The sequence below is a fragment of the Sturnira hondurensis genome, unplaced genomic scaffold (genome assembly GCF_014824575.4).
Source record: "Sturnira hondurensis isolate 20B ecotype Veracruz unplaced genomic scaffold, ASM1482457v3 Scaffold0021725, whole genome shotgun sequence".
In the NCBI taxonomy this organism is placed as follows: Eukaryota; Metazoa; Chordata; class Mammalia; order Chiroptera; family Phyllostomidae; genus Sturnira; species Sturnira hondurensis.
Genome location: NW_028094356.1, coordinates 111,882 through 126,476, shown reverse-complemented (window position 1 = coordinate 126,476; position 14,595 = coordinate 111,882). Strand labels below are relative to the sequence as shown.

General features: G+C 44.2%; 1 protein-coding gene across 1 annotated transcript; it reads right to left on the bottom strand.

Annotated features, from left to right (window-relative positions):
• Window positions 1-6,971: 6,971 nt before the first annotated feature.
• LOC118978275 (serpin B6-like) lies at window positions 6,972-14,145 on the bottom strand (the record flags this gene model as incomplete). Its single annotated transcript, XM_037033641.1, has 5 exons — window positions 13,978-14,145; window positions 12,863-13,018; window positions 11,305-11,573; window positions 10,997-11,001; window positions 6,972-6,976 (listed from the first exon to the last, which is right to left on the bottom strand). Coding segments are annotated over exons 2-5 (420 nt in total), but the record flags the coding sequence as incomplete, so codon positions are not given.
• Window positions 14,146-14,595: the final 450 nt, after the last annotated feature.

Genomic DNA, 14,595 nt, shown 5'->3' with positions numbered 1-14,595 from the left:
AAAAAAAAAACCTCTCTTTTTGGTGTCAAACTGTCCAATCCAGTTTTTCTGGTTTTGGCAGGGCTTCTCTGTGGGCTGGTTGTAGGCCCAGGCACACTCCCACACACCAGCCAGGCTACCAGAGTGGGGTGGGGGCGCCCGCCCACCCAACAGGCTGCCTGGGTTCCACGGGACCTGGTACTGGTCCTTCCCAGTCCTGTGCCTGGGTGAGAAGCGAGTCAAGCTGCCTTCTTAGGAGAATACCTCAGTCCACTTTCCAATAAAAACTTCTCCAGAGAGCCTGCGTCTCAGCCCAGCCCAATCCCCAACCTGACCGATTAGGACAATGCTCCTCTCAAATGTCCTGGGCTGGTGGGCTGGTGGGCTGGCAACCACAGATTGCAACTGAACATGGCCCCCTGTCCTTGCCACCCTCCCTGCAAAGCTAGGCAGACAGGTCTCTGCCACCCAACCTCGCCTAGATGGGAAGGGACAGATCCAGCTCTCTTCAAAGGACCCTGCAGCTGGCCCAAGGCTCCACTGGGTGCCAGGCTCCCAATGAGTCCTCCGTGGCACTGGCCACAGACGGAAGCCTCTACACCCCTAACGCAGCAGCAGTGGCAGCTCTGAGGCATTATGGGCTGGCCGAGGGCAGCCAGCCCTGCTGCTGCCACTTTTGTCTTTACTCACAGGTGCCGGGCTCACAATGAGTCCTCTGTGGCAGACGCCCCTGTCGCTGGGCACAGATGGAAGTCTCTGGGCCCCCGGCAGCTGCAGCAGCCACGGCTCCGAGGTCTTTATGCGCCGGCCAAGGGCTGCCTTCCTACCGCCCGTGACTTTACTCAGGGGTGCCGGGCTCCCGATGAGTCCTCCGTGGTAGACACCCCTGTTGCTGGGCGCAGACGGAAGCCTGAGGGCTCCCACCGCTGGAGCAGCCATGGCTCAGGGCCGTTATGTGCTGGCCCAGGGCTGCTGCCAACTCAGCCGCCTCTGTCCTTACTCATGTCCCTGAGACCCCACCGACCTGTAGCTGTCTGGTCCATCACTATCTCTGGTCTCTTATTTTCATAAATGCTGGAGAATTGTTGGTTGGGGAATTGATTGAGCTGTTCCTCAGTAGATCTGCCATGATTTTCTCCCAGGGGTATGAGAACTAGAGTCGTTCCATCCTACTCCGCCACCATTTTCTTCCTCAACACTGGGCAAGGCTTTTGGGAGGAGAAAGAGAGCTTTGGTCAGGCCACCAGATGGCAGCAAAAAATTCTACAGAGACCCAAAAACCTAAATAGGAACTGTTCTTCCAAGTTGTTATGCAGGGAGGGAATTGTGACATATTTACCTTTGTGAGCTCCCTTTTATTTTTTGTTTTAAGACTATTTTTAAAAGAGAGAGAAGAGAGGGAGAGAGACATGAGTGTATGGTTGCCTCTCACACACCCCCTACTAGGGATCTGGCCCTCACCCAGGCAGGTGCCCTGACTGGGAATGGAACTGACAACCTGTTGGTTTGCAGGCTGGTGCTCAGTCCACTGAGCTATACCAGCCAGGGCTGTGATCTTACTTTTAAAATGTGACAGTGATGTGTGGGCCTCTTGACCGCCCACCACCCTGATGGGGCAGGCCTGGACAAGGGTGTGACAGGTTTTCAGGGAAGGAATGCAAAGAAGTGAGCGATATTTTGAGGTGAGGAGGAGGGGAGGGAAATGGTCATTGATTTGGAAAAGATGGCATGATGATTCCATTTAGTGATGTTGTCTTGAGAGAAATGGTAATTTACAAACCTGAACTTTTTTCTCCATTGGCCAACTGCTGTCTTATGTGCCATTAGCCCAGCTTAAATTCGTCTTCTTGTTTAGACATTTTTATATTTTTTCAGTTAGCAAAAGTCTATATTATAGAAAAAAGTGAGGCTATAAAATATAAAACTAGAAAGTCCTCTTAATTTAACCTTAAAAATAATAATTTCCAGTAATATGGATTTCCTTATAGCTCATATATATTCTTACATATATACTTTTTATTATTTGGTTTAGTATTATTTTTTTTACTTGGATGGTATACCATAAATGTTGCTTCAAACTCCTTATTGTTTTCATTTAACATATATCTTAACCTTCCAGGTGGCACATTATAGCTAGAAGAATCTCATTGTAGAATGATCCATGCTATGAATATATGATAATTTTCCTAATCAATCAAAATCATGAAGTTTAGTGTCTGAATCAGTAGCAAAGATTACAGATTAATCTCAGTTTTCATAACAGAATTTGGAGCTTCCAGTTGCCTAGAGTTCACCTCCCCGATACAGACCAGCGTCCGAAGGTTATGGGCCATTTAAATTGTTTCCAGTCACCCAGTAGCATTAAAGTTGTTCAGTTGTTTTTTGAAGTTTTGTTTCATACCATCTCTCTTCAGTTATTTAACTGAATGATATGCAAAGGGTGTAGCTTCTAATTAATTCCTTTCTTTCTTTGTGGCTTTAAAGGCGCATTGCACGGTGCATTGCACGGCGCATTGCACTTCTGTGGATTTAAAGTCCTTGCCTCTCAGATCAGTTTTGCTCCTGAGTTTGCATCAGAAGAAGAAAGAAAGGGGATGGTGGCATCTTGGGCCCAGAGGCTGAAAACCATCTGGAAGGAAGATCCTATCCCCTGCACGCCCTCTTGGTACTTCGGGCAGTAGCACTCTCTGTCTTGTATACATCACATGAGCAACACACTAGGAGATGGGAGCATGTGCAAAGAGAAGAAGATGCAGTAATAACACTAAATGACAACAAAGTTAGCTGCACCTAACTGATGATGTGCATGAATGAGTGTCTTCATGGTTTTATATGGCCAGACCTGAAAATCCAGTAATCAGCTGGTTGAATTGACTTCTATTCTAATAGCATTATTCACCAAGGCTTTCTTTTCTTTTCTTCTCTAATATCTTTCCATCCCCCTATATTCAATGTTCATGGATAATGGTTTTTTTTTTCAGATATTTCTCTTCACATTAAGCTGCTTTAGATAGTTTTGTGTTTTACTTCATAACTTGAGAGCTTCTATTTTTTATAGGAAAGATTAATCTTTTCTTAGCTAGAGTTTTAGTGCTATGGACTTATTTTTATATCTTTTTTTAACTTGCATTATGACTATGGAGTTTTAAATGAAGAGCCAATTAAAATATATTTAAAATCACTGAGTGCTGATTACAATGAAAAACAGTAGTCCAGTGGCATCCTACAGTATCATGATGCATGTGTTCATGTAACACTTCTAATAATTAGCCCACGGTGTGGGTGCAGGTAGGTGGATGTATCCCCCTAAAATCAAGTTTAAGATATTAAATCTTCTCTTCCTTCTTCCTCCTCCTCATCATCACTAGTGAGGACAAAGCCGCCACTTGTGGACAGGGGCCCTTCACCCACTGCAGGTCCCTTCACACCAGACACGGCATCTACTTCTCATCAAACACCATGTTGTTGGAATCCTCATCTTCCCACACTTTTCACCTGTGTCACCTCCCTCCAACTCCTAGGCGTCATCAGCCCTTCCCCATCTGCGTGTTCTTCCTCCTCGTTTCCATATGATGCGTCATCGGATATTTTTTCACGTTCATCTTCTTCCTTTGCGTCTGAATCTTCACACTCTTAGAGCTTTCCTCGTCACTCACTCAGACCCATCATCATCAAATTCTAATTTTTCAGGGTCATTTCTCCTAACAATTTTCATCACCATTTTCTTCTAATAAGTTTTGGAACCATTTCAAACTGCTTTTCAACACAGTCTTCAGAGTCTCTTCCGAAGACATCTTCTTCAGACCCTTTTTGAGGCCATTCTCTCTTCGGGTTCCTTTTCAGGGTCACTTTCAGACCTCTTGCAGAGCCTTTCTGGCCATCATCTCTTTTGAGGCTCTTCAAAGGTTGTCCTTCCAGACCTCTCTCTACAGACTTTAGAAATTTCCTTCGTCACACTGTCTTTTAGGGCCATGTTCTTTAGCACCTTTTTTCAAAATCTCCCCCATCTTCTGTCTTTTCAAATATCATGACATATATAGTATATTTTGAAAAGATTTAATGCAGTATTTATTCCACACTCATGATCATTTTCTAAAGTCAGAATATATCATAAAAACATCTATCAAGTAACTTTCTAATAATCTTAAATAATGCAGCATAGCATTACTTTTAGTATGCCTCTGTTCTAGGTTAAGTTTCAAAACTAAGCAATCTTCATTATCAATAAAAACGACTGAGTTTTTAGAAAAGAAAATTACATCAACCTTTCATAATTTAAGTATTTTCCATTTATAAAAATGCTCTGGAAGCTTGAGGCATGAGTCTAATCCCTGTCTCTGCCCCTCTGCCCCGCCCTCTCAGTTGCCTGTGAGCACAGCATTGCTGCAAGAATGCTCATCCAGACACTCATTTTTCCCTTTCATACAGCACTTTAACATCTCAGAAATTCAAGAAAAAGATTATAGTGTGTATTTTTCTCTTTTTCCATTTAAGTCTTTTATTTTTCAATTACAGTTCACATGCATTATTATATTATTTTCAGGTGTACTGTCATGTATTTTTTTTAATTAAACTGAATTTTAGGCATTCTAACAGTGTCCCTTTGAGGTAAAACACTAAAAGGACTTTCGATCAAATCACAGTCTAATTTAAACCTCTGCATCAGAAACTAACTTTTCATAAAGTTGAATGTAAAAACTGTGGAGAATATTAAGTGTAACATATTAATGAGCCTTCCAAGATAGTACAGGTAGACAAATATGTAATCTTAAAACTATTTGCTGCCTTCCTGTACATTGAAAGCACATAACTCTCCTGTAATAGACACTCAAGATCCATAGTATCATTCTATTAAGAAAAGCACAGCCATGCTAACTTCGGTATATAAACCATAAACACACCTAAGATACAAAAAGAGAACTAGTGCTTTATACAACTTTAACCAACACAGGCACCATGCCAAAGTCATTAAAATACTTTTAGGACATGTACAAACTATACAGCTCCAGAACAGTAAAATACAAGAACTATCTGCATCACGTATCAAACTCAACAACTGGGAGGAAACATCAAGGCAATAAATGGAATTACAAAGGCACTTCCCTTCTCAAAATAGAAAGGGAAAATGCAGCTTGGAGAGTGTGTACTACTGCAACAGCCTCAACTCTGAAGGGGTAAGAAAAGCAGATTTAATCAAATACAGAATTCAACGTGATCTACTTCCACATAACATTTTGGTAGTGTGCTACTTTTCTTGTGTTTTTGGCTCCTTTGACAATCTTATTTGTCAGACTGGTCCTTTCGGCCATCTCTGTTGTGGGAATGTTCTTTGCTGCTGACTAGTGTGTAGTTTCTTTACATGCCGTGTTAGTTGTGGCTTCTCGAACACTCACCCTCGCTGTGCTAAGGTGCTCTGGAAATGCCCTACTGTAGAAGACCCTGACCTTTAAGGCAGATGTGCAGTTTGAGCACAGCACCTGCCTCTTTTGGCCTTGGCGCATTCAAGAAAGTTTCCCATTCTTTCAGCTTTTCTTTCCTTTCTCATGGGGTATCCTCAAGCTGGTCATCTGTGCCCATCTCATGCTTGGACAGGGATTTGGCAGCCATCCCACCACCTTCAATTGAGGGTTTGAGTATAGTGATGGGCTTCCTCAAGGACACAGAGGTTACACCATCTGGGTGTCTGTCAAAGAGAAGGGGCTTCCTAATTGGCCCAAACTATTTTTAAAAAGTATTTTTATTATATTTTTCCATTACCATTTTTCTCTTACACCCTCTTCCACCTCCACCCCACCCTCCAATCACCATACTGTTGTCCATGCCCTTGGATCCTTTCTCTCTTTTCCTTGATCCCTCCACCCTATAATGCCCCAGCCCGAAGCTGCCAGCCTGCTCTCTATCTATGAACCTGTCTTTATTTTCCTTGTTAATTCAGTTTGATCATTAAATTCCACATGTAAGTGAAAGCGTATGGTATTTGTCTCTCTGGCTGGCTTATTTCCCTTAGCATGTTGTTCTCCAGGTCCATCCATGCTGTCACAAAGGGTAAAATTTTCTTTTTTTATGACCAAGTAGTGTTTCATTGTGTAAATGTACCATAGTTGTTTTATCCACTCGTTTGCTGATGGACACTTGGGCTGCTTCCAAATCTCGGCTTTTGTAATTGGCCTAAACTTTGAACTTTCTCCTTAAAAGTTTTCTCTGACCTCCCTCAGCACCAACGGACCATCCTCAAAAGCCGCAGGATGAGGTATCTTTGATGATGACAGCTTGCTCATGGTGCACACAGGATGCTCCAGCAGTCCAGCTGCTTTCATTGCAGGGGAAGCCGCCTCCTGTGGTGCCTGTCCCTCTTCTTTTCTAAAGCCTCATATTCCCCTTCAGTTGAAATTTGACCACCTCAACATGCACTTTCCAGCTTCTAATTTTACCTTCATTCAAAACTATTAATTCAATATCCAGATTCCCTCTCAAGGTAACCCCAAAGTCTATCCCCCTTGAGATTGCCTTGGTTATCTTTGTAGAGCTCTGTGGGGCGACTTTTCCCACAAATCCCCCTGTCCATCATGGATGAAAGTAAACAAGACATGGCCTCATCTGCTTGGGGAGGAGAAGTGGCCGATACCTCAAAAGGGAAGGGCTCTGAGCAGTGGCCAGTTTCTCAGGGGAAAAAGGCCTTGAGCATTGGCTAGTTTCTCAGCAAGAAAAGGCATTGAGCCCCCTCCTCCAGGGCCTTTTATTGGGTTGTAATACACAGGAATACAGGGCCACAAAGATCAAACAGTAGATAACATTTCAAAGAAATCTGAGGGCTTAGTCTGAGTCAGTGTCTGTCAGGAAAGGGGATTGCAGAACTTTGGGGAGACATACTCATTTCCTGCTCAAACCCTTAACATATAAATGAAAGCACGCTTAGCAGAGCAGATTTCACAGGTTTATCAGGAAGTCTTTGTAATGCCAGAGTTTTCCCCAGGACAGGCTCTAGCAAGGAAAGAAGCTGCACCCCTCCCCATCAGGTATTCAGGCTTAAGGGAATTAGAGCCAAGAAAGGCTTCTCCCAGAGAACATGGGGACTCAGGCTATGGCGGAGGGGGGCAGGTCACAGGTCTATTGCTCGATCTTTGTTGCAGCCCCGAGTCCTTCCACGATGACCTTTCAAGTGATTGAGTCTTGCTTAGGTTTCTCTCTGCTGTGAGGAGACTTACCCGTCAGGGAATTCCGAACTTGCTTTCGGGGCAGGGAGGAAACTGAGGCAGCATCTGCTACCAGAGACAAGCCTTGTCTCCTGTGGCTCGCATTGCAGAGGTCACTCGCTCATTCTTAGCCACAGGAGGATAGGGTTGCAATTCCTGAAACCAGCAAAATGGTCCACAACAATGCTGGACCTTTAATTTGGTTTAAGGATCTCTCATAATCATGCTCAGTTTATGGAAAAAGTATATAAATGTCTCCACTATGAAGTCTGGAGGCAAACCAGTCACACAACCTGTACATTTGTGTTCCTGTCTTCAACATGCAGCTTTTCTTTTTTTCTACCCTCTTTTTGAGATCAGTGACTTTGGGGTATTATTTTTCCTCTGCAGAGTTTATTCAGAATTTCTACAACCATGTTGTGTGTTTTCAGTAGAGTCAGACATGCCATCATTGAGAAACCATAATTAGCCTGACGTTTAGTGGTGAAATCTTCAGTCATCATGGGCAAACCAAGCCCCCTTGACCACGGATGTCAGTCAGCTGCTGCCAGAAGTATTGGTGTCTCGGCTTGGGTTCTCTTGGGTGTCATCATCCTCAGTGTCTCCGTACACTTTGTGGCTGCTCATCAAACTCCGCGTTCCATCTGTGTAGTTGCCATGTTTCCTACCTTGCCCTGGAGCAGCGTCTAGGCAAACAAGGAGGCACCAGCTCACCAGCTCACTCTGGCCTTGCTCTTGCCAATAAGGGTCCAAAGCCAGCCATCTTTTTAGTATTGTCACTTTGTCTGCTTTCTTTGGGGGCAGTATTTCTTAAATGTGCTCTGGGCTGCCATGGCCCAATTAGATTCTGTCTCTCATATGCTGGCGCTTTCAAAGGGCCAAATGGAATTTCAACTCCTGAACAGTGAAGGAGTAGTTACGTTTATACAGTCCTACAATTTTTTTGTCCCTTTGAAGGCAACCACAAGGCTGATGTGGCCCCTGGTGAAAATGAGTTTGACACCCCGGCCTTAGTCACTAAGTGGCAGGAATGTTCATTGGATCCTCAGGCCCAAAACCTGGGACTGACCATAACTCACATCCAACCAAGCTTCTCATCTAGTTCAGTCTACGTCCTACCTATGTTTAATTTGCCCACTATTTCATCTAAAATTCTACTATGCTAGTCCAAAGTACCATCTCTTTTTTGCCTGGATTATTGCAACAACCTTCTAAATAACTTTCCCTCATGCACTTTTGCCCCTTACAACCCATTTTCTACAAAATGCTTAGAGTCATCTTTAGGTGCACATGTGCGCACACACACCCCTCATGGCACTCTTGAGGCTTATTAACTCTTCAAGGCTTCTCATGCTCTTAGGACATGTCCAGAATCCATGAGCGGATCTCTGAGGTGCAGCATGTGCCCCTACCTCCTATCCAGGCCCTGGGTGCTCTGTGCCTACATCCCAGCCATACCTGACTTCTTCCCACTCCAGCCAAGGACCCAGCCCCATCCTGGTGCAGGGCACCTACTGGGCTGCTCGCTCTGGCAGGAGTGCTTGCCCCCTACACTACCCTTTACATGCCACCTTCACTGTCACTGGATGGAGGAAGCCCNAGGTTGTGGTAGTGGGAGAAACTCCCAGCCTCACAGGACAGCACACTGCAGAGACCCATGGGGTCCTCGAATGTACACAAACCCACCCACCCAGCAATCAGCACCAGAAAGGCCCAGTTTGCTTATAGGTAGTGGAGGAAGTGACTCAAAGTGGGGCAAGAGCCAAGCAAGTGGCATTGTTCCCTCTCTAACCCCTCCCCCACATAGAGCTCCATAACACAGAGGAGTGGGTTGCCCCATGAATATATCAATTGATTTCTCAAAAGGAACTTTGCAGGCCAGAAGGGATTGGCAAGAAATACTCAAAGTGATGAAAATCAAGGACCTATAACCAAGATTACTCTACCCAGCAAAGTCATCATTTAGAATGGAAAGCCAAATGAAGAGCTTCCCGGATGGGAAAACACTAAAGAGTTAATCACCACCAAACCAGTATTATATAAAATGTTAAAGCATCTTCTTTATGAGGATTAAAAATCTGAATAATAAGATGGCAATATAAACACATCTATCAACAACTGAATCCAGAAGACAAGTTCCTCTTTATGAAGAGGAACAGAGAAACAGACTCATAGAGACCGAGAACATGTTTGACAGTTACCAGACTGGCACTGAGGGTGAAGGGATGGGCAAAAAGATTAGAGGATTAAATGCAAAATAGTTGTTACAGAATAGTCATGGGGATATAAAGTAGAGCATAGACAATATGCTCAGTAATAGTCTAACAATGTAAAGTGTGAGAGGTTTATCAGGAAGATCACTTATAAGTTACATAATATCTAATCACTAACGTACAACCTGAGACAAATATGATAATGTACATCAAGTATAATTAAAAATGAGAAATGCAGCCCTGGCTGGTGAGGCTCGGTTGACTGAGTGCCCACCTTCGAACCAAAGGGTTGCCAGTCTGATTCCCAGTCAGGGCACATGTCTGGGCTGCAGGCCATGTCCCCAGGAGGGGGTGCAGGAGAGGGATGTTTCTCTCCCTCCCTTCCCCTCGAAACATAAATAAATCAAATCTCTAAAAAAATGAGTTTTAAAAGGAGCCCTTTAGAGCACAATGCATGTTTATTTTGTGTACATTATGACTTTTTTCACAGCAAAGTTCTTACCTATATTATATAGGTCTATAACAGAACCACTGGCATTCATTTTCATAGCTCACTCCTGATGTGCCTTAAGTTTCTCATCCAAGAAAAGGGAAGATGCCTTGGCACCTGAAAGGTTAGGTAGGGACTATTGTACAATACATGGCAAGTCCACTTAGTGCTGAGCGGGGGGTGGTGACAAACCAGCCACCCCTCCTAACCCTTTCCTCTTCTCATCACACTCATAATACCAATGTTTCCACAGTCCCAGTCACTCCCCACAGCTAAGTTGCTCACTTGATTACACCAGTGACAGAATGGAAACACCCATCACGACAATTACTTTCAATGGAAGCCGGGCTCTGGATGACTGCAAATAGGACAGTGGGGCAGTCCTTGCTGCTGTCCCCAACAACACAGCACAGCTCTGCCTCTTAAACTTCACAATTCAACTGGTTCCTGTATCACTGAGCACACTGATCACATTTCTACCAAGTCACCGAGTGGCTGCAGAAACCTAAGCCACCTCTTTTATTCTAATACTTGCAGTAAAATAGAAACTCATTTGGTGTGTACTCATGAAGTTGTTGTAAATTACAATACTGAACCAACCTATCTCTGGCTCCTGCTAGCAGTCTAACTTTTCAGGGGAGGAGGTGGTTGTACATTTGCACAGGTATGTGACAACAGATCACAAAAGCAAGCTACAATAAAGGCAGAAACACATGTGGGAAATGGGACTGATTGGGAGCCTAGGTAACTGCTCTCCCTGCTCCTGTGCTGGCTTCTGGAGAGCTCGCCACACGTTTTGCAATAGAGCTCCCTGCTGAGGGTCTCTGAGCCCTGCTTCCCACCTTTCCTCATAGTCCCTGTTCCACACTATTATCTCACTAATAGTGCCAATGTGTAGAGAAGAGAGAGAATGACCACCAACCCCCTTGAGCCTAGAGAAAAGCTGCACAACCCCGTGAGCACAGCACTCTGCCCCCAAGTGAAGCCCTGAGGCCTTGCACAGGTGTGAGGATTGGGGGACCCCTCTCACACAGGGGAGAGAACCTGCTAAGCAGCCAGTGCTGCTCTGCCAGTGTGACCACAGACCCTCCTGAGTGGTCATTTCAGACCCTGGAATGCACTGACACATGAACACATAAATACACAGAGTTCTAAACATGGAACTTCAAAATCAGGCCCTTTATTTTTGGATTGTTATCAAAGGTCACTTTGGGTCAGGCACATTGTAAAGTGTCAGAGGAAAAGTGGGTCAGTAGGAGACAGAAGTAGGGCTACAGGCAGAGCTGACCATTTCCTTATGGGGAGGAGAATCGGTCGCAGAACAGAATACTGTTGGTTTTGCTGTGCTGAATAAAGAAAAGGAAGGGGTGATCAGCACAGAAACGGGGTGAGACTTCCACATTCACACACTATGAAGGGGACAGTGGAGGCTGCAGCCTCTGTGCCTTCCTCGTTGACCTCCACAAAGGACTTGTGCACGACCTTGGACAGAAACAGGTCTCTCGCAGGTGACATTCCAGAGAAGTCTGCTGTGGCTGGCTCAAAGGCGTCAGTAATGCCCAGAGAGCGAAGTACGTCCTCCAAGTCGTAATTCTCCTCCAGTTTAAATCTAGGCAGGGACACATCCACCTCTTCTTCATCCATCATATCTGGCCTGGTCCATTCAATGAATTTCTCGTAAGTAAGGCTTTTTTCCACCTAGAAGAGGAGGGTTGAAGATTTTATGATCTGCAACAGTGCTGCCCAAGAGAAGCTATGCTATGAAGTGAGTGCTGTATGCTGTGTGGTACCGGAGGTCAGTAATGGGAAGTTACTACTGGTGGTTTCTACTTCAGAAATATCACTGGGAAAAGTAGGAAACTGCTAAGCAGATACAAGCAACCAAGACTATTCTATCCAGCAAGAGTATAATTTAAAATAGAAAATGAAATAAAGAGCTTCTCAGAACAACAACAACAAAAAAGACAAAAGGAAATGATTACAGCCAAACAAGCATTGCAATAGATGTTAAAATGGTGCCNGAGACTCTCAGCAAGGCTGCAGTATCCCTGTGTGTGAGTGTGTATCCACGTGGGCACCTGGTGGAAAGGAGGCATGGACATCTGACTGTCTATGACATCTGACTGACACCTTACTGCCCACTCCCTGGTTTCTCCTCTGCTTCTGTGCCTGCAGAAACCATCCCCCAACTCTTGATGGAGTTGTGGTTTGGGGAGGACAGGCAGGAGGGACAGGCAGTACTGGAAAAATTCCCTAGATAGCCCTCTTCCTTCTCTCCACTGATGACTAGGGCTGCATTCAGGGAGCATGAACTCACTGTGTTTTCCCTTGTACGCAGCGGGCTGCATCCACAGCGTGTGTATCAGGCAGGAAGGGTGCAGTACCAGACTTAGAGCCTCCTGTTCTGGTCCTTGTGAAGTTTAAGAAGCGAGTGTCCCAATTAAGATGAACACAAGGAGATTCATACCAAGACACATCATAATTAAAATGGGAAAGTTTAAAGACAAAGAGAAAATCTTAAATGTTAGTTCTAAGAGCAAGAAACAGTTAGTTACTTACAAGGGAATTCCCATAACAATATCAGATGATTTCTCCACAGAGACACTACAGGCCAGAGGGATTGGCATAAACATTTAAAGTACTGAAAAAACATTTACAAGCAACCAAGACTATTCTATCCAGCAAGAGTATAATTTAAAATAGAAAATGAAATAAAGAGCTTCTCAGAACAACAACAACAAAAAAGACAAAAGGAAATGATTACAGCCAAACAAGCATTGCAATAGATGTTAAAATGGTGCCTTAAGGAGAAATAGGGAATTCCGGTCCAGATGGACATGTAGGTGGATATGCTTTGCTTTTTTGCACAACCAAAATAAGGACAACACATTTAAAAATAATAAACAACCATTTCTGGTAAGCAGAAATGCAAGTGTAATCTCCTCGCCATGACAGCACCATTGGTCCTTAGCACTCATTCTCATTATCGTTTCCAGATCAACGTTTTCGTCAGGAAGCATGATGATCATATTCAGCTCTTTGCCAACATATGGCAGCACCAGAATTTTGGTGAATATTTCTCCTATGTAAATCATACTAAAGGTAGAGCTCTTAAACATCATTTGCATAGGCTTCTCCTCATCCTATTAAAAAAATTAAAAGGATAGACAGTAAATTGAAACAGGACCCACTTTACACATTGAACGAATCAGCCAAGCTGACTACTCTAGGCCCCTAGAAATACTTTCTTGGCTTCCACAAGCCATCAGCTTCTCTTTTGCTGGTGTGAATTCATTCCCTCAACCTCTGGTCACTCAGGTAACCAGGGCTTACTCCTTACACTGCTTCTCCCTTGGTGACATCATTCGGTCTTGTGACTTTAAATAGCATTCCCAAATTTATGATTCTAGCTGGGACCTGTCCCCTGTACTCAGTATTCACATATTATACTGCCTACTTGACACCTGCGTTTGGACATAAAAGAAAACTGCACTGCCACATGTCACACTGGGCTCCTCATACTCCCTTCCAAGTCTGCTCCATCTACACTTTCCCATCTCAGTTGATGCCTTTGCCACTAGTGCTGTTGTCAAAATCCCTGGCATATTTCTGACTCCTGTCATTCACAACCCACATCGGAATCATTCATAAATCATCCTGGCTCATTTAAAATATAACAACAATCTGACTTGCTCTTTCTACCTCCACTGCTATCAGCCTAGGCCTGGTCACTGGGATGACCTCCTAAAAGACGCCTAAGTATCCTGCCTCCTTCTGATTTGTTCACCCAGTGGCCAGAGGGATCGGCTAAATCCCATATTAAATCAGACCACATCACTCTTTGACTAAACACATTTCCATGGCTCCCCTCCACTCCAAAGGAGTGAAAACTCAAGTCCTAAGAGCAACTCATCTTTGTGACAAGAGCTCGGTCCCCTCCGCCCTCTGTTCCCACCTCCCTTCATCTGCTAGAGCCACAGGAGCCCCCTAATGGTGCTGCAGGCAAACCAGGCCCCCAAGCTGGTCCCCAAGACTGAGAGCACACGCCCTTGAACACAGGGACTCTTTCTAAAAATCTCCATTTTTATTGCAAAATTTTCACCTTGCTGATTTTAAATGATCTTTCCTCAGTGTGTTCTTTGTTAAACGGAGTATCCCAGTTCCCTTTGAAGTAGATGGCATTCACGAGAACCAGATAAGTATCTGGATTAACTGAATTTGGAGACAGCAAGTCTGTAATTTTACCTGAAATGAAGAATTACAGAACCAGTTAACTAAGAAGTACGCTTTAGGAATAATATACAGATTGGGCCATCTCCTTGTACAAACCAGTACTCAGATAAAGGAGTTCATGGTTCCCCACATATCACCGTGTAAAAGGGGTACTTTAAAAACACAGCCACATGAATAAAACATGCAAATTAACAAAGTAATACATGCAGGATGAATTCATCACAAGTGAGATAGGAATGCCTAGTGCCTAAAGAAAGGTCCAAGTTCATAGCAAGAGTAGAGAACAGTTCAGAGGAAGAATCATCATGAGGGGAGGGTGCCCTGAACATTCTGCATAGGACTCTGCAGGCATGAGCTACGCTGCACAGGAAGACAGCCTGAGACCTGTGTCCAAGTGCTTCTTTGCACTATTTGTCAAAAGAAGAACTAGATTAACATGAGCAACAACAAAATTCAAAGTGTGGATTGTTCTGGAAGAGGCGTACTG